Below are 25,505 nucleotides of genomic sequence, written 5' to 3'. Positions count from 1 at the left end.
ATTTTCCAAATTATGTTTTAAATTTGATTTATCTTGCCTATTTCTTTCATTCCAGCAGTAGTACCCATGTGTGTAAGGTACACCAACACTAAACCAGGCCACTGAAAAGTGATAGACATCTACTGATGTTAGTTGGTGCACAGTTGCCTTTCTCACCTAGAATGTACCTCCTAGAAGAGACTCACATCAGAAAGCAATGAGCAAATTGTTGCAGCAAAATGACCTTGTATGCCTGTTTTCCCTGATTCCATGCTGAGGCACCAGCTCAAAAAAAAAAAAAGGCCAAGTTGTGGTTAATCTAATTCCTGAGAAGGCACACTCCTCATACATGTTCTTCTATGGGTGTAAAAGCAAGAAAACTTACAGCTCAGTCTGCCAGCGAGTCCAATGTTATGAACCAAGAGTACCACCTGAACACGTTATTCAGATACCCCAAATCAGAACAGCTATTAAACAAAAACCTGAACTAGTAAGGAAAATCCTTTGAATAATTCATGCCTTCCATGTGTTCATGGCAGCATCCTATGCAACACCTATCACGAGGAAAGAGACATCACCCCCGTCATGTTCATATTTTGACTTCTTTCAGAACTGCTCACCCTAAATTATTAACTTGAAAATCTGTGCCTGCTGCACCCACAGGGCAGCACCATGACAAAGGCATAGAGAACAGGCTCTTGCATCTGAAGGAGCAGCAGATGTTCTGAGCCAGGAAGACAGAGAAACATTGCCCCACCACTTGTGAGGTATCACATCCATGGAGAATAAAGATTTAGTGGGTCAGTTAAGACTAAGTGGAAAGGTATATATTGACAGACAAGTCCAAAGGGTTTGGAAGTAGGTCACAAGTGGGACAACTTCAATACCTGTGGCACAAACTCACTTTTTTGCAATCCAGGATCTCACCCCAGCTCAGGTTATAAGCCTGCTACTTGTTTTGTCTCATGTTTGCTTCAGTTCCTTCCTGATAATGGTCTTATTACATAAACAAACATAATGCTTAGGTCACATCCAGTTACTTATAAGAAAAGCACATTTGTATGTGAAACATGGGACATGAAATACTCACACACTGACATGTATTATAGCAGGATGCACCCAATTCTGAAATAAAAGCAGCAGGAAGGAACAGAGGGAAGTTGCTAATTTTTTCAGTCTTCAGTCGAGACCTTATGATTTCATCTCCCTAGAGAAGTGACTGCTACAGAAAGAGAAGGTTTTGCCCTTAAAATTAGCAAAATCTCTCTCTACCTGGCCCCCTGTGCTGCTGTCACTGCCCTAGGGCTTAACTGCTCTTAGGCAGCACTGTCTGTCACAGGCCAGTAAGGGCATTTCTGCGTTTCTCTGGGTTCTTCCATTAAGCAGAAAATAAGGGCAGAAGGAGAGGGGTGCAGATCCAGCTAGCAATGAGAAAATGAAAATTCACAGCCTTTAATACGAAGGCCTTCCAAAATCCTGGAGAGATTTTATCCTCTATTTTCAGCTGTTATTGGAAGGAATCCATGAAAGCTTTGCATTTAATGCTCTGCAGGACACACTGAACTTTGGGTTGTGCATCTCATCATTCGATCCAAGACATGACCTAGCAGTCCTGCACCAGCATTCCCACTTGTTCTGTCAGTAGAGCACCATTTTCCCTCATTTTATTCTTAAAAATACCTGAGCACATCACTCTGCAAGACAGTGAAGAAAGAAACACACTTCATGAAAGCAACAAAACTAAAAGCAAAGCAAAACCAGCAACAAAACTACATCCAACCTCCACAGCCCTTTTTTTTTTTTAACTTATTATTAGGATGTGTTGACAGAGGTAGCTCTTGACAGCAGCTCTTGGCAAGTGGTTTTTTGTAACACTAACTAAAAATGCACAAAAAAATTAGGCCTGAGATCCAGAGATGACAACCCAAAAAGAAATTCTTAAAAATGCTCAATTATCCTGACCTCTCTGAAGAACAACTTCATGAAAATCTTCCACTTTGATGGGAACAGAGTATGATTCACAAAGCTACTTTGCAAAGGTCACACAAGAATGGATATTTGTAAGCTCTTTTTTACTGCGCATTTGCTCTGAGTCCCTCAATGCCCGTAATTTATCATACATACCATGAATATTCTGCTGCTAAAGCCAAGATATTTCAGCCTTTAAATTGTAGAAAAAAACCCCCATGTACAGCACTGGAGCAAGCAGGTCTGTAACATTTTCTGGCACTGTAATAAGAGTCTGTTACACCACTCAGTATTTTCTTTCCTTTCTTTTCTCTTCCTTTCCTTTAAGCTAACATCCTTTTCCTGTGCCTGAGGGAGAAGGCAGTTGATAAAAGCCGAGTTCCTGTTCACAGATAAGTTTAGAAGGCAGCTGAGCTCCGAAGTTCCCTGAATAAGCTATATTCCTACCACCTTTTTTTCCCCCCTGTCAGAGACGTCTGAGCCCCACACAGGAACCAGGCTCACATTGTTCGATAGCCACGGACGTTTCCACAGTAGCTGGGAGGGTCGAAAGCTCTTTCCGCTCTTTGTTACAAAATTTTTTTTTTTTTCCTTCCTTCTTCCAACTTTCCAGTTAAAGAAAATCGCTGAGGCATTTCTGAATTAATTCAGGCTGAACTTCAGAGGAAAGAACAAGAGACAGGTGTAACTGGGTGGGAAAAAACCCAGGATGCTAGTGAAGCTTTTGCTGCTCTGTAATACAATAGGATTGGCAAAGCTGGTCGAGCACCCAGACCATCGTGGACATCATGATGGTCCAGTGCACAGCTCAAAGCCACGAATTTATGAGACCTCTGCATACCCCCAGAGGACTCCTCTGTCACACCAAGAAGAAGGTTATTGGGAGGCAGAAGGGCTCAGGGAACATGCTCAAGATTACCATTCAAGTGTGATTTCCTCAAACCAGGAAGAGAGAGGGGATTTTGAAGCTGCGAGCCCACAGTCCCGAAATGGGTAAGTACCCCAGTGTGTCTGTCTCTGTGAATCCTCTGTGATACCTTTATATCCTGTTGATACAGGACCATTTTCAATAGAAGTTCCTCATTAAAATACATTAGATTCTAGGGGTCAATCTATATCCAAACAGGAGCAGTTTAAATGCTTTAGCTACACAAACAGAAAGCTGAATCGCTTGTGGAGGATGAAACCACAGATGGGACGGGCTCTTTGCTTAGTCTGAGACAGCAGAATGGGGTTAGGGGTCTGGACACACCTGGCAAATGTGAAGCTTTCCAGCTCTGCTGCAGCACCACAAAATAGAACACTACTTCTGGCAAAGCAGTATTAGAGGAAGTTAATTTACTGATGTTTTCTTATCACGAACCAATGCTGATTATTTTTGCTGATTGTAGCAACATCTGCCCATCAGCAAAATGTGCCTGCCTGCAGACTTGGGCCTTGGAAATGGAGAGGGAAAGAGAATGGCAGGATATTAACAAAATAAAAATAGTGAGGAGTAAATATAACAAAGTAAGGAATAATAAATAAGCATGGAAATGACGACAAATTCCACATGCCATCCCCCACAAAAGGTTTTCATGCCAGTGAAATGCTTTTCATGGTAATCTGTAGCAGAAGAGTAGCCATCCTGAGTGGAAAAGGCGTGTACTTCACTAGAAACATTCCCAAACCCTATGATTTGTGTATGGTTTTACAGGGCTTGTAAGTAGGTCTCTAAATGTTTAAAACAGATGAAAACTAAGCAGGACAGTGAATGAATCTTTCATAGCCCTGATGGATGGGTACTGCAGAGCCCTGTTTGGGAGAGCTGAAACAGGAGCACACTGAGTGCTGTTCACAGCTCAGTGCTTTAGGATGCCCTGTATTTTTCCCTTTAAATGCTCTTGAGAAAGGAAAATAGGGAAATGGAAAGAGACTATAAAACTTTGCTCATGTCATGTCAACTAAACTCTGCAGTCTTGTTTCCAATCTCATCTACATGTAATTAAGGCCTCCCTTCTGCATGTAACATGGTGAGTGTATTAAAACCCTGCTGTCCTTCATACTCCATCTTTCCATAAGTCTGTACCTCCCACCAATAGCCCGAAGTCACTTTCTAAAGCCTGTAAGTGTTCACTTCCAGTTTCATGATGGGTAGTGTTCGGTAATGAGGTGCTCTGTTAATTAATCAACTCCTGGATAATGCTTTTCAGACACTGTCAAAAGAAGGAAGCAAAGCCTAAGTGGTGTTCTGGGCTTCCAAGTTACACTGCAAGGTGGTAATCATTTGATTGCTGGTTAAAATGCTGAAAGCATTCTGAAAACTCCAAGTACTATGAAAATTCAATGGTGTAAAAAGGTGCATCCTAGGTCAGCAAGATGCTGTAATGTACCACCCTAATCAGGATTTCTTCCTTTGTATGTGACTCTGTTCAGCACCACCTTGTCTAATTCAGTTCAACACCAGCTATGACTCATCCTAATTTCCTCCTGAGGAGAGAAATACTTCCTTCTTTTATGGACATAGTTGCATAATGAATCAAATCATAATTCTTCCCAATTATGAAGCTATGGTGATGACTACAGGCGATTCAAATCTAGCCTGGCAGTAGCTTTAAGGTATTTGTTCTTTTGCAGAGCTGTCACACTTAGAGCACACACAGGCCCAGGCAGCTGGGAGGTCTTATGAAAGAAATTTGAGACTTTGAGAGGAATTATGTCCCAAAGCAAGGGGAGAGAGTGTGAGTAAGAAGGGACAACACATTTCCCCTTGTAACCACAGTCCAGATTCTGAAAGTCATTGCAAATGGTTGAAGCAAAGTACCTTCAGAGCGTGAAGTCCTCAAGTGCATGTCAGGTGCTGTGGCGGCACTACCCTGCTATGCACAGACAAGATGTTGTCATGAATTTGGTATTTCCTCCCTATAAGTGTGACACATTCCATGGAAAAAAACATCGAGGAACTGAGTTTATATCTCTAAGGGAGAGAACAAAAGGAAAACTATCAGGAGTTACACAGGAATGAAGAGATATAAGGAGATAAAGACATGCCCCCAAAACTGCAAAAGACATGCCAAAAAAAGCCCAGGATGGTGAAGAATAATTTTCTACCAAAATTATGTCTTACATATACTATGCTTTTGAAATAAGAAAATACTTTCTTTTCAGAACTAGGAAACAAAAATCTATGGTAACTTTATGAAAAGTTTTGACTCCCGTTATTTTAAAAAAATAAAAATTAGATGTGTTTTGTTCAACCTCTTATTATTTTCCCCACATATTAGGAATAGTGGTTGTTACAAAATATTCTTACCTTTTTAAAAATGTATAGTCTTCTTTTTTTTTTAGATCGCAGTTATTTGTTTATTTGTTGTTTAAATAATTGAGACCATCACGACCAGTAAGTCCAAGGTATTAGTCAGGCAGAATCCTCTGGTTTCTGTTTCACCATGTAAAATGAAATGACTCAACAGATACCATTCAAGTGCTTGGATATGTTATTTTGCTAAGTAATTCCTCTAAGAAAAACAAGATTATAAATATAAGAGTTTTAAAAGATAAAAATCATCAGAGGAGTCACTGGCCTTTAGATGACTTTTTTAAAAAGAGAAATACATGGCTAATAATCCTCTCGTTTCAACCATTCTTTAGAAGAAGAACTACTTGACAGTTTAGGACCTCAGCTGTTGCTTGTACCTGAGCAAAAAGGAGAAGCTCTGCATGTTCCAAGTGGACAAGTGCTTGTACGTGTTACTTACAAAAATCAAAACTATCAAAAGAGGCCATTTTTCCAAAGGAAATCACCTTTTTATTCTGCTTTTCTCCCCAGCTGCTGTGTCTCATATGAGCTGATTGGTTTCACGTTAGATATTTCATTCTATTGCTAAGGTAAATGGATCCACACCCCCCCAAACTTTCAGCAGAATTAAAAAGGGAAATCAAGAGATCTGTACTCCAAAATTGCTGGACTATATTAGCATTTGCTTTAGCAATGGAAGATGAAGAGTAAGAACAGTGAAACAGGTTCTCAATACATAATACCCAAAACAGATACTAAATACATTTTCATTCTTCATTTCCCTTAAATGGATGCCTAATGCAGAACTTCATAGGGACACTGTTGTTACTGGTGGCTTTCCTGTGTGTGGATATAGACAGCTACACTGAGGCTTGAAAAGCTGCCTGGGACATAACTAGATATGAGGAAGTTCTAAAAGTGACCCAGCAAATATCAAATAAGAGCTTGCATTAGCTCATCACCCACTCTAATTCTTACCACTAGGTGTAACCAAACTGCTGTCTGATAAGGTCATATTGAAAGGGATAATAAATACACCAATGAGAAGACACTACTATTGTTATCCTGACAACTGCAATGTGGCTGATACACCTGATAGCTTGTGAAAACTCACCCTAAGCTGACAAGGCATCTTGGAGACTTTTCCTTCTTTAGAGCCACTTCCTCCAAATACTTGGTAATGACACATGTCTGAGGTCTGAGCAAGGCACAGTGCTGAGTTGACTCAGGGGAGCTGATGCTGAGGGATAGGGTACAGAAGTATTCAGCTACTAAACTGTACAATTCAACCCTGGGCAGACAGAACTGGGCACACATGTCCCTCTCCATGTGGCTGCTTTTGGGCCTGGATCAGCCTTTGAAAGGAAAGGTTCCCTGACCCTGAGAAGAACATGCCATCTTATCTATATATGCCCTTGCCATGAGCTTACCTCTTCTGATCAGAGATCCATGGAAAGATCCCTACTGTAATTACATTTAGAAGGGCTTGTTTTCTCTCCCTACAAACAGATTCTCTAATCAAGCACTGCACTGAAGCACCATTAGTGCTCCTGTCCTTTCTCAGCACCAAGCAGAATCCTTCTAATCCACATGCCTGCAACACCAAGAACAGCCAGGCTCACAACTCAGGTTTCATGCACTTAGTGTTCATATTTCATTAAAAAACCAGGACAAATGAAGCACGTAAAAGGCACACGCTAGCTCTGACAGCAAAGCCCAAAGCTGCCGGTACCCTCAGTTAGCCTGACCTGTCTGTCAAGTAACACTGTAAACCAGATCACTTAAGCATTCCAGGTTAAAAATAATCTTAGGAAAAGCAGAAGTTATTTTTAACCTTCCCCCTCTGCTGATGGAGCTGGTTCCCAAAAGAATGGCTCACGCAGTAGAGGAGAAATGGGCTGTGGTGATGAAAAGGGAAGGAGGAGAGCAACTACAGCTGTTTTCCCTGCCTGTGACAAAGTCTCACAGAACTTCTCTGTTTTTCCAAAAGTGTAATCATTGCCAAGTAGCCCCTGTATTGGATTTGCCATGCAGCTGGTTTACTTTTCCTTCTTTCTCTTTAATACACCAACACACACACACACACAAACACACTTGATGTCATCTCCTGGGATATTTCTCACAATTACAAAAATGGAAAAATGAAAGGAAAAAATCCCCAACTGCCACCACCTGATCTACTGGAAAGGCAGAAATCTTCAGCTTAAGCAAATCCTTAATTGCATTAGCATAGTTTGAGTTTCGGACACACAATTCTGTGAAGTCACCCTCGATTAGAGGAAGGTTTCCTGATGTCAACCAGGTGCATTGTTATCTCACCGAAACACTCATCTCTTTATGTAATTCAGCATCAAGAAGCCACAAAGAAGCAGGTTTCTTCTCATGGTTACCCAGTATGTCAAAATATAGAACTATCCTCCTCAGTGTAGCCCAGCAGAGAAAACCCAAATCATTCTAAGGAAAGTCAGAACAATGTTCAGTCTTAATAGCTTATTTTTTGTCTGCTTTTACAGGAAAAATCCGTTGATTTAATTAAGACCAGTTCCACATTGACTCATCTATTTCTTCAAAACAAGGCAGGGGCTTTTGTAGGAAGCTTATGGGATACTGGGATTTCCCACCAAAGGGGCACAGAACATATGCTTAAAATAAAACATTTTGGAATTAAATGCAGCTAAAATGTGATTTTCAGCCCCTGACATCCTGTGAAGGAGTGGAACTACTTGAGTGCTCAACAATAGCTATCACAGTGCCAAGTACATCAACAGAAGCAATGGTTTCCTATCAAAGTTAGGCACTTGGCTCCTTTCAGGACTTCAGGGAATCTCCAATATTTGGCTGTCATTGAGCTGCCCAGCTGCAGGTGGAACAGCTCCTCATTACCCTGTTTGATGCAAATGACTCAGCTTCCTTGCACGCAGCACAGGAGTTATCGAGCCCTCTGTGCCCAAGGGATTGATTTATTTCACAGCTCATTACTCCAAGCTGCAGCAATTAATTCCCTCAGCAGATAGCAAGGGATCCCTTGTTTCAGCATAGCCACAAAACCACCATCAGCACTGTCACCACGTGGATCCAACACCTTCCTACATGTGCAGGTCAGTAGCCCTTGAATGGGTGATCAGTGGCCAACCCTGAACCACACCACACTCAAGCCCAAAACAAGCCCAGGGCAAACCTTGGCACATGCTGCCTGCACCCTGAGCGTGTGCCATCTGGGAATTCTGTCTTCCCACACATTTTTGACTCACTGGCATCAGCACAGCTGCACTTGTAGGTGGCCACTGGCTGCAATTCCTGCTTCCAGACAGGGTCTGACAAGAGAAGTGATCAGGCTACACTGGGGGAAAACTGAAGTCTGCAGGAATCAAAGGATGAAATCCAAGTGTAAGCTGCCCTCTGAACAGGCTGTAGAGCTTCTCTTGGAGGGAGGATAATACAAAGTGAGGTAATGGCTGTGGATGCTTTTGAAGAGGAAAAACCTCTTGCATTTATTTTTCTGAAGTAGTTTGTAAAATAGTTGGATTTGGCTCAAAACCAGCTCCCAACCAAGCCTTATGTCTCCTGAACTCTTGCTCCCAGTGAGGCTTCAGGTTCAGGACTGGATTTGCTCTGAAAGCCTTCACTGCGCTGAGTTCTTAGGACATTCTGCAGGACAAGGCTATCCCAACAGACTAAGTGGCACTACTGTTGGAATAAAAGTTGCATTTGCCCAGTGAAACTCAGGGCTCTGGAAGACTTCCAGCACTGTATGGAAATCCACATGTTTGGAACTACCACTGCCACTCTTTTCAGCCCAGTTTGTTAAGGTGAACTGCAAATCAATCAGTCTGTTCTAACCCCAGTGGCTGAGTCAGAGGAAGATCCCAGACCCTGCCCGAGAGGGAGCTCTACTCAGCCTAAGGGAAACATGGAGAAATATGAGAATTTCTCCTGTCTGATTCTAATACAGGGCTGCTGGCTACTTGAGAAGAGCTGGAAAATTCACTGACAGACCAATAGCCCTCACTTGCTGTCTGCTAATTAAAACCCCAGTGGCACAGCATGCTGCTTTGGAGAGGCAGCACCTTTTCCAACAGCTGAACACCTCCTGCATTCCATAAGAAATAAAAAGATATGTCTGTCTTAATACTGACATGCACAGTCCTAGGTTAGACTAATTTAAATGTGGTACTTTACCTCTGTTTTTTGAGGCTGCTTTTTCTTGTCAGTGAGAACTTTGCATGGAGGGAAAAACCCAACAGATTATTTCACAGCTAAAGCCTCACTCTTTTATTCTACTTCAACTGGTATAAATCAGGAGTTATTCTGTACAAGTCAGTGGAAAATCACATGCTTAAACTGAAATAACATAGTCCTCTACTGTCTTCTTGTAGCACATTTAAGAAGCAATAATTTATTATCTGATGCCTTTTGTGCTGTATAGGGAAGTGTTGTGGTCCTGAAAAGTTTTGTACACTGTCAGTGACAGACACAGGACTGGCTGGACAGGAGTTTTCAAAGTAATTATAGAAACTCGCTTCTTTGAGAATAGAAACTTAAGGAAACTGATGTGTGAAGGACAACTCAGTTGTACTAGTACAGCCAAAGGAATAACAAAACTCATGAAAAAACCCAACATCCTGAAGTCCTGAAGCTTTTGTTCAGGCAAAAATTCCACTGACCTAGGAAAGATCTAAAATTATGCATTGGCGTGCCAATGAAGAGAACATGTAACTAAGAAAACTAAAGCATGTAAGTGCCTAGCTGAGCTGGGGAGCATTACTCACACTCACTAACATGCTGCAATTGTCCGTGTATGAAGAAAAGAGACCACCCTGTATTCATCTAAGCAGAGCACCAATTACTGCAGAGCAGCCATCTAACTTTATCTCCTGGTTCTGTGGGGTTTATTTTGTTTGCTATGACATAATGTGGCCCAGCCTAATCCTAGAAACAGAGAAAAAAACTGCTTGCATTTTGCTATGTTTTGGTAAAAGCAGAAGTATTATCCAGCATAAGGAAAAGATCATCTTAATATCAGTTTTTAAACTCCTAAAAGCTTCAAATAAAAAAGAGCTTGAGCTAACCTACATTTGCTGCACCTTATTTATAAACAGAATGCTTTGTCATCAGATATATTTAACCTCAGATGTAAGAATACATTTGCCTCAAAACAAGGCATAAGGGGATAGATGCAAGTGAAGGCTCCATTCAGTAAGATGAATTCATAATTAGAATGAAGCCTAGGAAAAAAACCCAACTAGTCTAGCAAAGAAAATTTTTCAAATATTTTTTTTCCTGGCATAAAAAAAAAAAATTAATTTGCATGGAACGTCAAACAGGAAAAGCTACTAAACAAATGAAACATCTGTAGCCCTGAATTTGCTAGAGCTCCCTCAAGCGTTGCTTTAACTTGCAGCATTGTGATAGACTTTACCATTCACCAGACTGGAGAGAAAGCTCTTCTGCTCTCCTCACATGAGCAGCTTCTTTCTGTTCCTCTCTCTCCCTGGCAGCAGAAGCTTGCATCAAAAGGAAACTGTGTTAAAGAGAATAAAAGCAGCGGGTGTTAAGTCGGTTATATACTCAGTGAATGAGGCGACACAGTTACAAAGAGAAAAAAATGCAGCAGCAGAACACAAACACAAAGCTGCTGTGTTCCAGAAACCATCTGAAGAAAGAAAGAGCTATTTGTGAGGGAGCAGCTCTTTGAAACTTCATAGCCTGATTCAGAGCCTTTGGTGCCAGCAGAAGTCCTACTAGCCTCCCTGAACTTTAGATCAAGCCCTTCTCAGTCTTTTACATTGTTGCACCTAACATTAAAGAATGACGTATTTTCCCTGGAGGTTAATGCACTTAAGGAGTATTTTTAGTTACAGATAGCAAAGTTTCCTTAAAGGAAGCATTTGACAAGATGTGCAAAAAATACTGTAATAGAAGTATTCATCTTTGGACACGTGTATCTATATTGCAGCTCATTACAGGCCTTATCTACTGTTTGAGGAAAGAATAAATGTTGATAAGCTTTATGGAACTCAAAACCACTAAAGGTTTTTGTGATTAAACCCAAAACATCATATTATGCAGCCCTTCAGATCCACAGATTTGATCTTAAGCTTTTAAAATCAAATGAGAGAGAACTAGTGAACAGATAGAAAAGAAAATTGGACATAAAGAAGTGTGACCAGCATTAAAGGAAGTTTTTATTGAGAATCTATCAAATTCCCCCCCTCTTTTCTTTTTCTCATGCTTTTCACTCTGTATAATACTAGTAACTGTCCAAAGCAGGCATCAAGTTGGGATTAACCACTGACACAATTTCTAATAGAAGATAACCCCTTTCTACAAGCAGGAAGCCACAAGGTGCCTCCAACACTAACGTGTTTTGAAAAGAAATCCTTGTGTGCAATACAGCAAGAACACTCACAGTCACACAGTGCCTAATTCTTGCTCACACAAGTTGATTCACGTGAACAGTTGGCCCAGCTCTATATGGCTTACACGACTCCAAGGACTTGTTTGGGAGCTGCATGTTGTGGGAAAAAAAACCAAAATCAGCCCAGATGGTGATTCATAGGGTGTGGATTGTTTTCATTAGGAAAGAACAAAACCCCAAAGCTAAAGAATCCTGTTTTAAAAGGAGGTTTCCATACTGAATGCAAACTCCTGCCTGGATCTGGCAGGCATCCTGCTGGCAGAGCCAGGAATCCTGCACCTAGCAACAATACCAGTGAGGCTCCAGTGCCTGGGCAGTTTTTCCCAGGAAAAAAGCAGAGAGGATCTGAGGGGAAAAAGCCTCTCCCAGCTATGCGTTGCCAAGCACATGAGAAAGGACAGCCCAAGCCCAGGCACAAACCAGGTCTCTGTTTCAGAGTTATTTAACTGAACACTAATTGCTGAAAAGCACTGCAGCCTTATAAAGCCTGGCAGACTTAGGCACACCTTGGAGACAGATGTCACCAGAGCCTGTGTGCTGGTCTGCTGGCTTTTACTGAGTGGCCCAGTGACACAGGCAGAGTGTTTGATTATGAAAGAGCACTATTTTAATAAAAAACTGAGGATTTGTCTTCTGGTTCAGTCTCATAAAAACCAAGACCCACATTGGTCATAGGTGCAACAACTTGCAAAGACCTTAAAGCTACAGTTCATCAAACAAGTTGCTTTGGCTTGAAGTTGCAACCAAGGCAGCAACTTCCTTTCCTCTCCCAGTGCTGTAGGCTTTGCCACATTCCTGCCCTTGCTTCTAAGAGATGAAGAGTTTTGGTCGTGTGAGTGCTTGCTGAAATTTCAATCACATTTTCCTTAAGAAACGGGGGAGCAAAGCAGGCTACGTCCCAGCAAGCCCGGTGAACTGTTCTCAGCTAGCCTGGGCTGTCTGCTCTTTTATCTTGATGTCTCCAGTTTCCTTGCAGCTTCCTCCCCTTCTCCTGGCTGCCCGGCCGCTGCGGTTGCAGCTTCTGCTTCTGTGCAGGACTTGGTTCCCCATTGTTTCAGTGACTCTCTCACAGGGGCAAACTTTTTCCATATATGCTGATTGTCAGAGATTTGGTTCCTGTATTCCCACTTCAAAATATATTGCTTAAGTTCAGCTGTTTCCATTATAGTTATTAGTCCTCACTTCCTGTCTCTTCTGGCCTTGGATTTTAACCATCAGACTTCAGCCAACAGTACCCTTCCAAGTTGTGACTTCAAACTCTTGAAAAGGAAGAGGCTCACCTACATGCTGGGATTAATAGCTGCCTATATAATTTTTACTTGGAAAATTAATCAGACTACTAAAACTCACTTGTCCTTGCTAGAACCATAAAACTAAACCCCAAGCAAACAAGCCTCTTTTTTCCAGTATCATTTTCCTGCAGGTGACAGGAGAAATTATTTCAAAGCTAGCTTAATTAATAAAATCCAATCAATTACTATATTATCCTGAAGAAGTAATACTTGGGAAGACATTATTAATGGAGTTTATGCCGGATTAAATTTTCAGAACCAGTCTGCCTCAACCTGATGAGTCAGTCATTAGGCATCTGAAATGGCAACATGCCTAGAAAGGCAATTTGACATTTAAAGTGACATTAACCTGCAGGTTATCATGGGTTGGAAATTTCTCCTCCTAAATGAAAGGACTGGAAATGGAACTAATGCATCAAAGTGCAGACAATCAGCCCTTTCCTTACAAACTCAGATAAACATCTCAAATGAAAACACATGAATTGGGAGTGGAGGGAGAAGCTCTGGAGCATTTTCCACTTTCCTCATCATACAGCTGGGAAAAAGAAAACATGAAAAATAGAAGGCCCTTCTGCATTTCATTCTTCCTTGGCACTGTTACAAGCAGAGACTCAACAAGATCTACTTCAAACTCTTTTCCCACGTCTTTCTTCCGCTAGGAACTGGTGTTCCTTCACGCAGTCCCGGCTGGTGACATACATAGAAGCCTGCATGAAGGAGAAGTACATTGTCAACTCCCAACAGCCCTGTCCAAATGGAACCCCTGACTGCCAGAAGATCATGTAAGTATCCTAAATAAAACCACTGAAGAAAACAGAATTTTCTCTGACGTATCTAAGTGATGTTTTCAACAGTGTTGAATGACACATTCTAAAAAGAACTAAAGCATCAACACAGTTTAATACCAAAGTGATGTAGGGCCGCATTTATGTACCTAAAGGTGATCAGTCATTTAAGTAACCTGGGAGGACAATTGCCTTTCCAAGCCACCAAGTACAGGACTACAAGATGATTAAGTAATTTTTCATATCTTCCCACATGTTCAGAAAACATACAGAGACCACACCTTTTCCACGATTCTCAGGTCATAATATACACACATAAATCTCTCCGTCTGTGGCCATCAGAGAGACCATTTACATGGCAGGAGTCAGAGAACTGCAAATCCCCAGATGCTCACTGTTCTTTCACAAGGTCTGGCTGCCCAAAGAGTACTAGTGAAAGCCAGTAGTGTATCTTAAGGTACATATTTGAAGCTGGGAGACATACAGTTTTTTTAAGCTGGACTCACACACACACTTTCGAAGTGTTAAATAATATTTAATTATCATCTACAAGTCCTCACATCTGTGTAGGTATTTGGTTGCAAAAATGCTTTTGTTATTTGCTAATACAATTAACTTCTCTTCCTCTGAACAACAAAAAAAAGTTTCATCATTATGCCCAGGGGAGTTTTTAACAAATTTGTATCTTCCTTGGTAACAGTGAGGCTGACCACTGGAGCCTCTGACTGCACGTAAGAACGTGCACACACCTCCCGTTGTAAACAGTAATCCTGAAAAATAATCTTATGTAAGGAAAAAAAATTGCTGTGGACTGCCTATATGTTTTGCTAAGTAGCAGTGATAGAGATTATGACAAGTTTCTTAACTGCATTCTGCATTAGTCATCTCTGACACACTTGGCACCCAAGTGCCACAAGCTGACAACAACTTCTACTCTAACACCCAGCCCTTTACTCCACAGGTACAGGACAGCTCTGAAGCCAGTCTACCAAGTGAAACAGAAGGTTTTGAAGTCTTTGCAGTGGAAATGCTGCCCTGGATTTATTGGCAAGGACTGTGAACAGCGTGGTAAGGAAAGCTAGAGTTAAAAAACCCCACGTTACTGCACAGCATTACCATGTATTCAATGTTGTAAGTCCGTGCAGGGAAAGAAAATTCTCCAGACAAGATGGTCTTTCCCCAAGAATCCTGTCTCCACATCTGTTACACTACACATGAAATTCCTCTGTGTTGTCTTGCTAAACTGTAGTAGTTTCTGCATCTAAAACATTTTCACAGCTTTATCACATCTCAATTGCAGATCCTAATTTTATTCCGGCGCCAAGAACTGAAATTGAAGGAGGAGAAGAAGAGTTCTCAAACCACAGTACGTGCCTCAAGTTATTTTGTTTGTCACCCTTTTACCTCTCAGCCACTGATCAGAAAGAACAAGTTATTTTAATAATTTTAACTTGATAAACTCTGGACAATCTCTCTAGTGAAAGCATCATTTGTGAAAGCTTTGAAACAATATGTTTATTGGCTTAAATGAGGGCTTTTGCTAGAACACTACATGAATGCTCAAGACAAAGCATCCAAAAGTTTCAAAGCTGTCTGCTGGCTGGTGATCAGTGATACCAATGGAGAATGCCAGCTGGTCCAGAGCCTTACATCTCTCAGTGCCAGGGATGTTAACCCCTTGATCTGCCAAGTAGATTCACAGGAAAGCACACCGAGCTCACAGAAAAACAACCTACTCAAAATGCTATTTTAGAACAGCCTCCCAGTAGCTTTGAGATACCTGTTATGAGCTACCATAGATTTGTATCTCAGGCACTTCAACCTACCAATCTGAGTACCAAGGACTGTCCCTTACCACCTGGGAAATGGTGTGGCTTGCAGTGCTATTAAGTATCTTTTAGCAATTAGCCACAGCGTAGTATTGCAGCTCTGAAAGAGTTTTCTTTACATTATGCTCTCAGCACTGAATGAATAAGCAGCTGGTTTGCACAACTGAATTATATAAAACAAGAGATTTAAAGGTCAAAGGTAACCCTGGAGGGTAAGAAGCCCTTGGGATAGCACAGTTTGGACACACCAGTTTCAGCAGCTCTCAGTGTATACTTTGAAACCTACAGCTGAAATTCACAGGTACTTATTTAGAATAACATTAGTTAAAGGGTCCCTCCATGAGTCAGCTCTGACACTTACATGCTCTGCTTCTGATTCCTCAGTGGAATGCCTCAATTGCTCTTTCATCCTCTCCTTTTATTCTGGATTGTTAAACCTTGCTATCCTTTCAGTCAATGGCTTGAAAGGAGTTAGTATTCCAAAACATTTTCATGGTATGGGGAGGTTTCTAATTAAAGAGTATTTTATTGCCATCATGGCTATTGTGGCTGAAGTTCTTTGCAGATATTTAAACACATTAGGTTTTCATCACTGTCAAAAAAATTCTTCGCAAAGAAACTACAATTTAAGGTGCTGTAAACCAACACATCCCCTAAATGTCAGTGTAAAATTTTCAGAGCAAAAAGTAGACAGGTGTTCTCAGAGGTGTGGTATGAATACCTGTCGCCTGGTCGCTGCACTCCGTTGCATGACTTTGTTTTTTCAATCTTGTGACTAGTGTCAACATCAGTGGATTCCAGAGAAATGTTCGAAGTCATTCAAAATCATGAGGCTTTACTGGATGATCTTCAAAGTGATATTCATCAAGCAGTCAGCAACTTAGGTGACTTACAGAGGCTATTTGAGAACAACGGTACGAGCATGGTGTTAGAAGTGAACCAGAGCAATTCAGGTGAGAGGTCTGATGCAGAATTACCAGCCTGAGATAGGCCCTGTGAGACCATGCAGACCAGGAAGAAAACATGAAAGCAAAGATACCCTGATATTCCTTGGTCTGCTGGTTGCTTCTAGAGAGAGAAAAAATGGGTGCAATTCCAGTGCAAAGGAAGGAACCAAAGAGTAACTTGAAATTGGAAATGTGATGAAAGGCAAATTTCAGAATATGCCTTAATTGAAGAATAAAGAGGTTGCTCACATTTAAAATTTGTTCATCTTACTATTCTGCTTCTGTGGCTTCTTCTCTTCTATAGGGATACAGAGTTTAGATGTGGTTTTTGTTCTTTTTCTGTACTCACGCTATATACTCTCCTGTGTGGAATATCAGATTGGTGTACACGAAAAAATGAAACATTTTACCCTTCTCAGGAACATTATTCCTGCCCTATACAGGAGTGGAGGGAAAAAAAAAAAGCTACTGAATTTGACCTACTGTTGTGAGCCACTGGCTTACAGAAATGATTTCTAATGATACAGACTACTGTACTCAGTGAACTTCAAGGCACTCGAGTTTGAATTTTAAAGTTAGAAATCAAGGCTTAGTATAAGTCACACCCAGTACAGATACTTCACAGATTTTTCAAATTATTTACTCATGGCCTGGAATATTCAGCTGTTAAGATGCTGTCTAACTTTGTGAAGCATCAGAAAAAGAACAACATTACGACACAGAGAAAAAAGGAAAGGCTCACCAACAAAGAACTGTTGGGAAAAAGGACAGTTATGGCCCCTTGCAAAACTGCCTGTCTAGGGGTTTCAAAAAGCATCATTCTTAAGACCTAAATGGGGAAATCAACACATGTCTAAGTTGTTGTCTGCAGACTCATAGACACCATGTGCTTCACAGTAACCTTGATTTAAAACTAGGCTATTTTTGCAATTGTCAAAATTGTCAATATCATGAGTTCAAATATCTGGGAAGTAAGATGGCAACTACTATAGAGAAATGCATACTTGAGTTACCCTGGTCAGATAAAGTTGTGTTCCAAAACCAGAATTTAAATCTAATTAAATTATTTTTTTCAACTGTGTTAACAGATCCACAGGAAAGGCTTCTGCAGCAAGTTTTGTTTCCCTATGTGGAGAATTTTCTAAGGAAACATTTTAACCCGATGTGGGCAAGCTTCAACAGAAGCTTACAGAACCTCTCCAACATAGTAAGAAACCTGTCCCATGATGTGGAAGCCAACAAGAGAAGCATAGAAAGATTCCGAGAGAGCTCTGTGCCCAAGAAGGAATTCCAAGAGCTGGGAACTAAATTTGAATCAAAAGTCCAAGAAAACATAGTGAGAGCTGATCAGGTGAAAAGAGATATAGAGAACCAACTGCACATGCAGCAGGCCAACATTCACTATAATCTCAGCATGATCAAGGCAGATACTGACACAAAGCTCAAGAAGTTTCATAAGATACAGCAGTCCCATTTCTTAGCTTTGAACAACAGCATAGCAAAGGTGAAACAAGACCAAAACAATCTTGAAAATAAATTGGAGACTTTGGAAAGGAATTTAACAGAACTCTCTTTGCATCATGGTCCCAAAGATGAAAACAGCCAGACAACCATCAGACAAATAAATGACATTCTGGCAGGGCATGCAAAGCAGCTTAAAGAACTTTACATGGAGTCAGATGTGGCCTTTCAGAATATTGCAGTTTTAGAGAGGTGGTTTAAGGAGTTAAAAAAAAATATCTCAAAGTATAGGCCAGAAGATCTTACAATAACTTTAACTGAGAAATCGGTTATTATGGAAGAAAACAACGCAGCAATGGAAAGGCAAATATCAGAGTTCAACTACACTCTGTCAAACCTTCAGGAAAACTATTCAGATCTGTTGAGGTACATGGAGGAATGTAATTGCCAGAGAATATCTTCTGACACTGATGTACTCGAGGAAGATTCAAAGAATATCACTTATTCCCTTGAAGACACGCAGTCAAATTTAAAGGATATGAAGCACGTAGAGTCAGTTCTCAGAGATCTCTTGAGGAATGAAATTGAAGAGCTCTCCTCAGCTATTCCATCTATCCATCTGTCTCTTAATCTCCGTCAAGAAGAAAACAGACAGCTTCAGTCACAAGTCACAGCTTTGTCAGAAGACATAGGCTGGATGAAGAAGAAAGATGAAGAAATTCATAGACACATCAAGTATCTCAACAGTTCTTTTGGCTCTCTTTTGGAAGATGCAATGCGGCATGAAGTAGCACTGGAGGCTTTACTGAAAGAAGAATTTGTGGATGTCTTGTTTGAAGATGATTTTAGCATCCTAATACCGTCAGTATTTGAGCTGCAAGAATCTCTCAGACATATCTCAGATAAACTCCAAGAACAAAATGTGACTTTAGAGTCTCTTACAAGGAGATCTCATCTCTCAGAGAGAGGTCAACAGAATAATCATGATGCTCGTACACCTCCCAACCACCCCAGAGAAGAAACACAAACGCCCTCTGCTCTAGACGAAGTCAGCAGTCAAGGCAGCATCAGAGAGCACATGGAACCCAACTACGAGGCTGCCAAAGACGACTCCTTGGACAGCTCAGCTTATAATGATATCATGACTCTGAAGAATGATATCAAACACCTGAGCCTGGAAATCAAGAGTCATGAATCCAGAAGTGACGCGAATCTCTGCTGCAATCACACAATAGCAAATGTAATCGAGCCCCTGAACAGTTCTGTGGGAATTCTCTCCGCAAATTTAGCAACCATCAAGCGGCATTTGGATGAACATCTGCTGATTTTTAAAAAGCTATTTGGAAGTAATGAAGAATTAGTTGCCTCAAAGATAAGTCTGGATGTTACAAAGATTCAGTCAATGTTGAACAGAAAAGAGGGAAGGCAACAGAAAGGTCAAGACAAGCAAAGAGACAAGAAAAGGCCTGAGAAGCACAGAGAAAATATGGAAGTGATAAGTGGAAGAAATACAGTGCACACTGAACTTTTGGAAAAAGGTATGTTCTTTTCTTTCACTTGCTTATGTGCAGCTCTAACTTCTTTCTGGACCCTGCTGCAAGTTCCAAACACAGAGCATATTAGTTATGAGATCTGCCAGGTATCTTGTGGGATGCTGGAGGGAGAAGTTCTGACATTGGTTAAGTCCTCCCCCTCCACCAAAAAAAGCAGTTTGAGTGAGAACCGAGTTGATACTCTGCTGCATTTTGCAGCAGGTCAATAAAATTATACCCACTACAGCTGCTGGGAAATGGACTTCGAACTAATCCAACTTCAGATGTTTAGAAGACCAGTTTTGTCTGTAGATATTCATGTTAATGCAGTAGTATTTTTGTAAGCTGCTGTGGAGTGTTAGGCTTTCTGGTCTTGCTTCTTTTTCCTGTTATTTGAATCTGGAAAGAGTGTACTCAAAGCACCAAATCCTTCCCAAGGTGGACAGATACATTAAATGAACTGCTATAATTTGCACAAGTGGAACAGGGCAGATTGACCAGAGAGCACACACTCTCTCTTACAACTAAGCTTCAGAGACAAGTTTTCATCTTATACTTCACTGAGACTGGCCAGTTCCCTTTCCCTGTAAACATGTGGCCATAAGGACCTGGTAATTACAACCACCACAGCTTTAGCATTGGCTTTTATGATTGTAGCCCTTGTTATGGACAAATAACATAGAGCAAAAATCATCCCCTTCAGGCATCTGTGCTGCAAAACTTTGGTCAAGACTGAATAAGCAAAGAACATATTTTTAACTAATTTATTTTTAGGACAGTAAAAAGTGCTACTTTTTTTTTTCCTCTGGGTGGTCTTAACCTTATACTTTTCCAAGAGTAGTGGTTCAGGTATTTCCAGGGAACCATTTGATCTAATCCCACACACATAACCCATTTCAAGCATTTAGCTCTGCAAGGAAGCACACAAAAATCAGGCCTGACAGGACTTCACCTTATCTCCCATCCTGATGATCCTGGGGAAAGAATACCTGCTTGCTGCTAAAATCCTGTTCCTCTTTGTTTTTCAGACTCCTTGGTGGCATTCCACGTGGGATTCTCAGAAGGAAAGGATAAAGAAAAACCTGTGAGGTTTAATGAAACGTACTTCAATTATGGGAACAGCTATTTCCCTGAGCATGGCCACTTTAAAGCACCACATAAAGGCATCTACCTGTTTGTCATCTCTGTGGAGTTTAGTTCAGGACCAGCACTGGGACAACTCTCCTTTAGCCGTGGGTACAAAAGAACTCTCTCAAGTAGTCAGAGGAAAACACCAAATGGAAACACTGTGACTACTTTTGCTATGGCAGAAATGGAGAAGGGGGAGACAGTAAGCTTTGAATTGCTGCAGGGCTCTGTAGTGAAGAGAAGTCCACCTGGAACAACTATGGGTGGATTCCTAATATCTAAAACTTGAATAGTGACATTTATGTTTTACTGATCTCTTTCCATAGATGCAATGGATCCATTCACTATTGCTTCATCTGTGATGTATTCAATCCTACTGCATGTGTTTAAACATAGCACTACCATAGGTTTGTCTTCATGCTTCTTTTCTGGAAGTGTTTGGCTTTCGATTAGTTGCTTATGAGCAGCAATGGGATTTTCTTTCAAGTGAAAAGCTAATGGTTTGGACTCCAAATGTATCAGCACGCACATTCCCAAACCCTTCCACTGCGAGAGTTGCACCTAAATGTTTTGTGGGACTTTCTTCACTTACAATGCATGTAGTTTCTCCTTTCCCTTGGCAAATACCCCCACCACTAGTAAGGAAGACATTTTAGAGAGGACTGCATATAGCAACTCTGGTACTATGTGAATGGTACCTTAAAACCCAGAAGCCAGGGCAATTTTACCTTTTAGTTCTTTATGGACCACAGGCAGTCACAGACTATTTTGGAAACTTCTGCAACTCACTCCAGTGTTTAAGTCTGTGCACAACAGGAACACCAGTAGAGATCTGTCAAATCCAGTAAGATTCACTCTATGCTAATATTTGCAAGCAAGAATATTCTAAATGGCCCAGTCTTTGTTTCTGGGCCTGTGTTGTATTTCAACTACACTGCAAAAATTTAACAGTAATATAACATTAAGATGAATTACATCTTAATAATTTAAAAATATTGGTGAAAATGCAGTTTATTTCTAACCTGAAGACGATAACGAATTCAGCCCAGAGTCCTGCATTTAGTAAATATTTTAAAACCAACCAAGCAAGCAAGCAAAACTAACAACAAAAAGGCAAAGTGATTGGTCTGCTCTCATTGTTGAATATACATTTATAATAAGAGTAAACCAAGGAGTAGAATTTTTGAACCTTGGGATTTTTTTTTTAATTTCCAAAAAATCTCAAAATGACCATGTCTGGTCACGTCCTAAGCTTTTCTTCTGACAAATAAAACATCCCAAAGATCTTCATTGTAAAGAAGTTCAAGTATTATAGTATTTTTCTTTGTCTACCCTAACACCTTACAAAGCAATATTAAAGCAATTAAATTTGCCAAACTGAAATGCACTTTGAAATTTCCAGTATTTCTGAGGAAGAGGTAAATTCTTATTATGTAATTTGTGCCCTTTTAAGGTAGCATTTTCTAACAGAAAACTATCCTGCTGTTAAGGGCTTTTCTCCCCACCTACTTGTATTCAAAGCAATGTTAAACTACAAAATTTTTAAAAAAACCCAACCCATTGGTACCAAAACATGTTGCACTTAAGGCAACAGTTTGACAAGTAGACAACACATATTTTTTGAAATAAAGCTATAAAAGTTTCAGTTGGTGAGAAGATTGCTACTCTCCATCCTGAAAAATCCAACAGAGCAAACAATGAAAAATGCTGCCCCACCTCCTCCTGGCCAATGCTGATTTCCACATGAGATTAACAGGCCAAGTGTCCCAGTTTATCTGGCACAGAGCCACGACTTTCACTGCTCTGCAGCAGGCAGCACACACTGCCTGCAAGCTCAAGGTCATCTTCTGTCCCACAGACTGCTCAAGTATCTGAGGGAAGGAAGAGAAGAAAAAAATGGAAGAGGTGAAATGTCAGAACTGAAGGGCAGCATCAGACTGTAAGACTGGGTTCTGTCAGTACAAAGCTACTACACTGGGGTGACCCAGATGATTTTTTACCAGTGCTCCTCCAATTACAGACTGTTCCACAATTAAATACAGATGGGGGATATGCAGATATTTAAAAACACTGCTTGTTTTTAAAGCTTTGACAGAAAGCTTCAACTGGAATGAAACCCATACCATAGCTACTTGGAAAAGGACATGGTAGGTTTGTAAAGGTTTGGTGTCCTTGTACTTACCGGAGTTTACTTTTGTTGAAGAATACACAAGGTGAGTTCAGAGATCACTGACTCCAGAGTGAAAAAAATGTTAATATAAAGGTGTTTTCATATTTGTATTCTTCAAATACATGCTTAAGTTAGTCACCTGCATATACAAAGAAGACACACTTGACTGGAAGACTCATTTTCAGACTCTTAAGTGAAAAATTAATGAAAGTTAAAACACTCTACTGGCTGCATAAGCCAGGAAGACTGACTTCCTTCTCAAGCAACAAGATCATTATGCTATTAAGCTGTGGTTGTGTTTTTTTGAAGTAATACACCAGATTTTTCATAAACTTCCACCTAAACCACTTCTTGCATTTTGGGGGGGGGGGAGGGGGGGGGGGGGTGGTGGTGGTTTGTTTTTTTCCCTAAGATTAATGCAGCCAGATGACCATGACCTGCATTTCTAGGCAACGGACTAGAGGAATCAATTTAATGAAGATAACTTAAAACATAGCTATTGGTTGGCTCAGTGGATTAACAGGGGAATTTCCAAACACAAAAAACAACCTGAAGCTGACCATAGGCATCAGAAAGAGTTGCCTGTAAAAGCAGACAAGTTGCTTAAGTTTCTCTCGGAGGAGAGTGACCAGACTAACATGCCTGTTGGCCACATGTGCTCAATCCAAGATACAGATACACGTACTGTCAATATGAGTCTTGTAGTTAAAAATAAGAGCTTCCAACTGCTTTTAATACTTCCTAGAAACCTGCCAGAAAACATTGCCAATACTTCAAGATTCTGGACTTCCACATCAAACCACTAAGCTTTGTAATAAGCTAGAAAGTTGTGCATCTTAATGCCTTCATGGAATTACTTTGTTACTGAAACTTCTGCTGCTTTATGAATGTTAGTATCTTATAGTACTTCACATTTTAAAATTAAAGTCTCCTCATGTTTTTTTCTTTTCCATTACTAAGATGATCCCCTTACTTTACTCAAAATCCAACTACGGATTGTATCATATAGAAACAATTTTACTTTCTATAGATCCATCAGTGCCTGAATTCTACAGTCAGATTCATGTGAACTCATTCAGACACACACATCAAGCCAGTCTCTGAAGCCCATGGAGGTCACCCCTCATGAACCAGCCTCAGGACGTGGTCAGCCCACAGTAGTGGTCCTCTCACAGCTCAGATTCACAGCTGATGTGAATCAATGCATTGACACCAGTGAGAAAGACCAAAGTGTTTTGGGAAAAGCTGAAGATAAAGCTGCAGAAGGGATTAAGGAAATCAGTGGAATTATATCTGATCCTTTATTAAATTAGTGATACTTCTCCAATTTATTTAAAAGCCTGTGATTCAATTCACTAACTACTCAGTTTGCTTTTTGGCTTGCACACAAATATACATGTGGGGTGTTTAGATGTCACTAAAGAGTTGTTTCAGTTCTTAGATACAGATGCAAGCTCATCAGCAACATATTTTTATAGAGAGGTCAAAAATACCTATACATAAAGGATAACATTTTGATCTTTATTATTAGCAGGTATTAGAACTTATTTTCACTCTCCAGTTTTTTCCAAAGGCTCTTCCTGTCTTTAGGATACAGCATCACCCTGTGGTCGTCTCGCGAAACAACACTGGGGAGGAAAAACTGCTCGTTAAAACAAAGACAGGTGCAAATAGTTATCCTCCCTCTTTTCATTACATCCTCCTGTAACACCAACAAAAAAATCCAAGTTTTAAATCCAACCACGATCAGTGTAATCAGTGAAGACATTCCACAAGCTACATAAGAGCCACAACGGTAGGAAAAAGGGTTACTGTGCCAAGATACTAACTACGAGGAGACCAAAACTTTGTGCAGTCTAATTTCCTGGTATTAAGGAAGAAAAAAAGGGTTGAAACTACATAGGCTAGTCTTCCACTGTACTTTCCAGAACTCTACTGCAAGATTTTAACACTTCATTGTACAGGGGGAACAAATAAAGGTTTATAATTATCTTTATAATATACTGATATCAGTTTATAATATGTTCAGAAAGCAAAACTTTCTAGCAAATGTAAAAAAACATATTTAAATCTCCTGATTAAAGGCAAAAAGAGAACAGAAATTGATCTTACTTCTTTTCTCCTTGCAAACTAAAAGTGAACTCTACAGAAAGTAGAAGCCGATACATTTCTGCAATGAGAAAACAAATTCTGACACTTTATATAATTGTGTACTCCCAGGTGAGATATCCCCTTGACTGGTCTTCATTTGCTTGAATCATATAAACCAGAGTAAATTTAGCAGGTTATACAGAAGCACCTGCATAATTTTGCAACCAACAGTATGTAAGTATATTAAGCTCAAATCTCTTAATCCGTGAATTACCTCACAAAAAGAATGTTGTACACAGAGGGAACAAAAAGCCATCACAAAATCCTCCTCCCTTTGTTTTTTTTCTCTTTTTACTTGATGAGCTTGAGGAAAATTTATATGCATAAAACCAACATGTAGTGAACCTGCATATGTTCAAATAAAAGCATTATTTCATTTTGACTTGCTTCTGGCTTTGCTGTAAGACAGGGATAAAAATCAGGAGAAGGAAACGCTGGTTTTACTGTTGCGCCCAAATTTAGTGCAAGGAATAAAGAGCCTGAATTTATAAAGCACCAAATAATTCTGAACATCATTGAAGAATAAAAGTGATCATTAACGACTTATTCCAAGACTGTAGGGGAAAAA

At 40.3% G+C, this 25,505-nt stretch overlaps 1 protein-coding gene across 2 annotated transcripts; it reads left to right on the top strand.

The window, feature by feature from the left end:
• Window positions 1-2,128: 2,128 nt before the first annotated feature.
• Window positions 2,129-25,324, top strand: MMRN2 (multimerin 2). 2 transcript variants are annotated; one of them, XM_027649393.1, is made up of 7 exons: window positions 2,129-2,940; window positions 13,594-13,716; window positions 14,681-14,787; window positions 15,020-15,085; window positions 16,328-16,501; window positions 17,584-19,494; window positions 20,517-25,324. In XM_027649393.1, exons 1-7 carry the CDS (start codon window positions 2,657-2,659, stop codon window positions 20,903-20,905), a joined length of 3,054 nt encoding a protein of 1,017 aa, XP_027505194.1. In that variant the 5' UTR covers window positions 2,129-2,656; the 3' UTR covers window positions 20,906-25,324. The 2 variants fall into 2 exon arrangements, with proteins under 2 accessions (XP_027505194.1, XP_027505195.1); XM_027649394.1 differs by lacking the exon at window positions 16,328-16,501.
• Window positions 25,325-25,505: the final 181 nt, after the last annotated feature.

Source organism: Corapipo altera, unplaced genomic scaffold, assembly GCF_003945725.1.
Source record: "Corapipo altera isolate COAL_440 unplaced genomic scaffold, ASM394572v1 53, whole genome shotgun sequence".
Classification (NCBI taxonomy): Eukaryota; Metazoa; Chordata; class Aves; order Passeriformes; family Pipridae; genus Corapipo; species Corapipo altera.
Note: the sequence above shows the minus strand (reverse complement) of the source record. Positions and strands in the feature narration are given on the sequence as shown.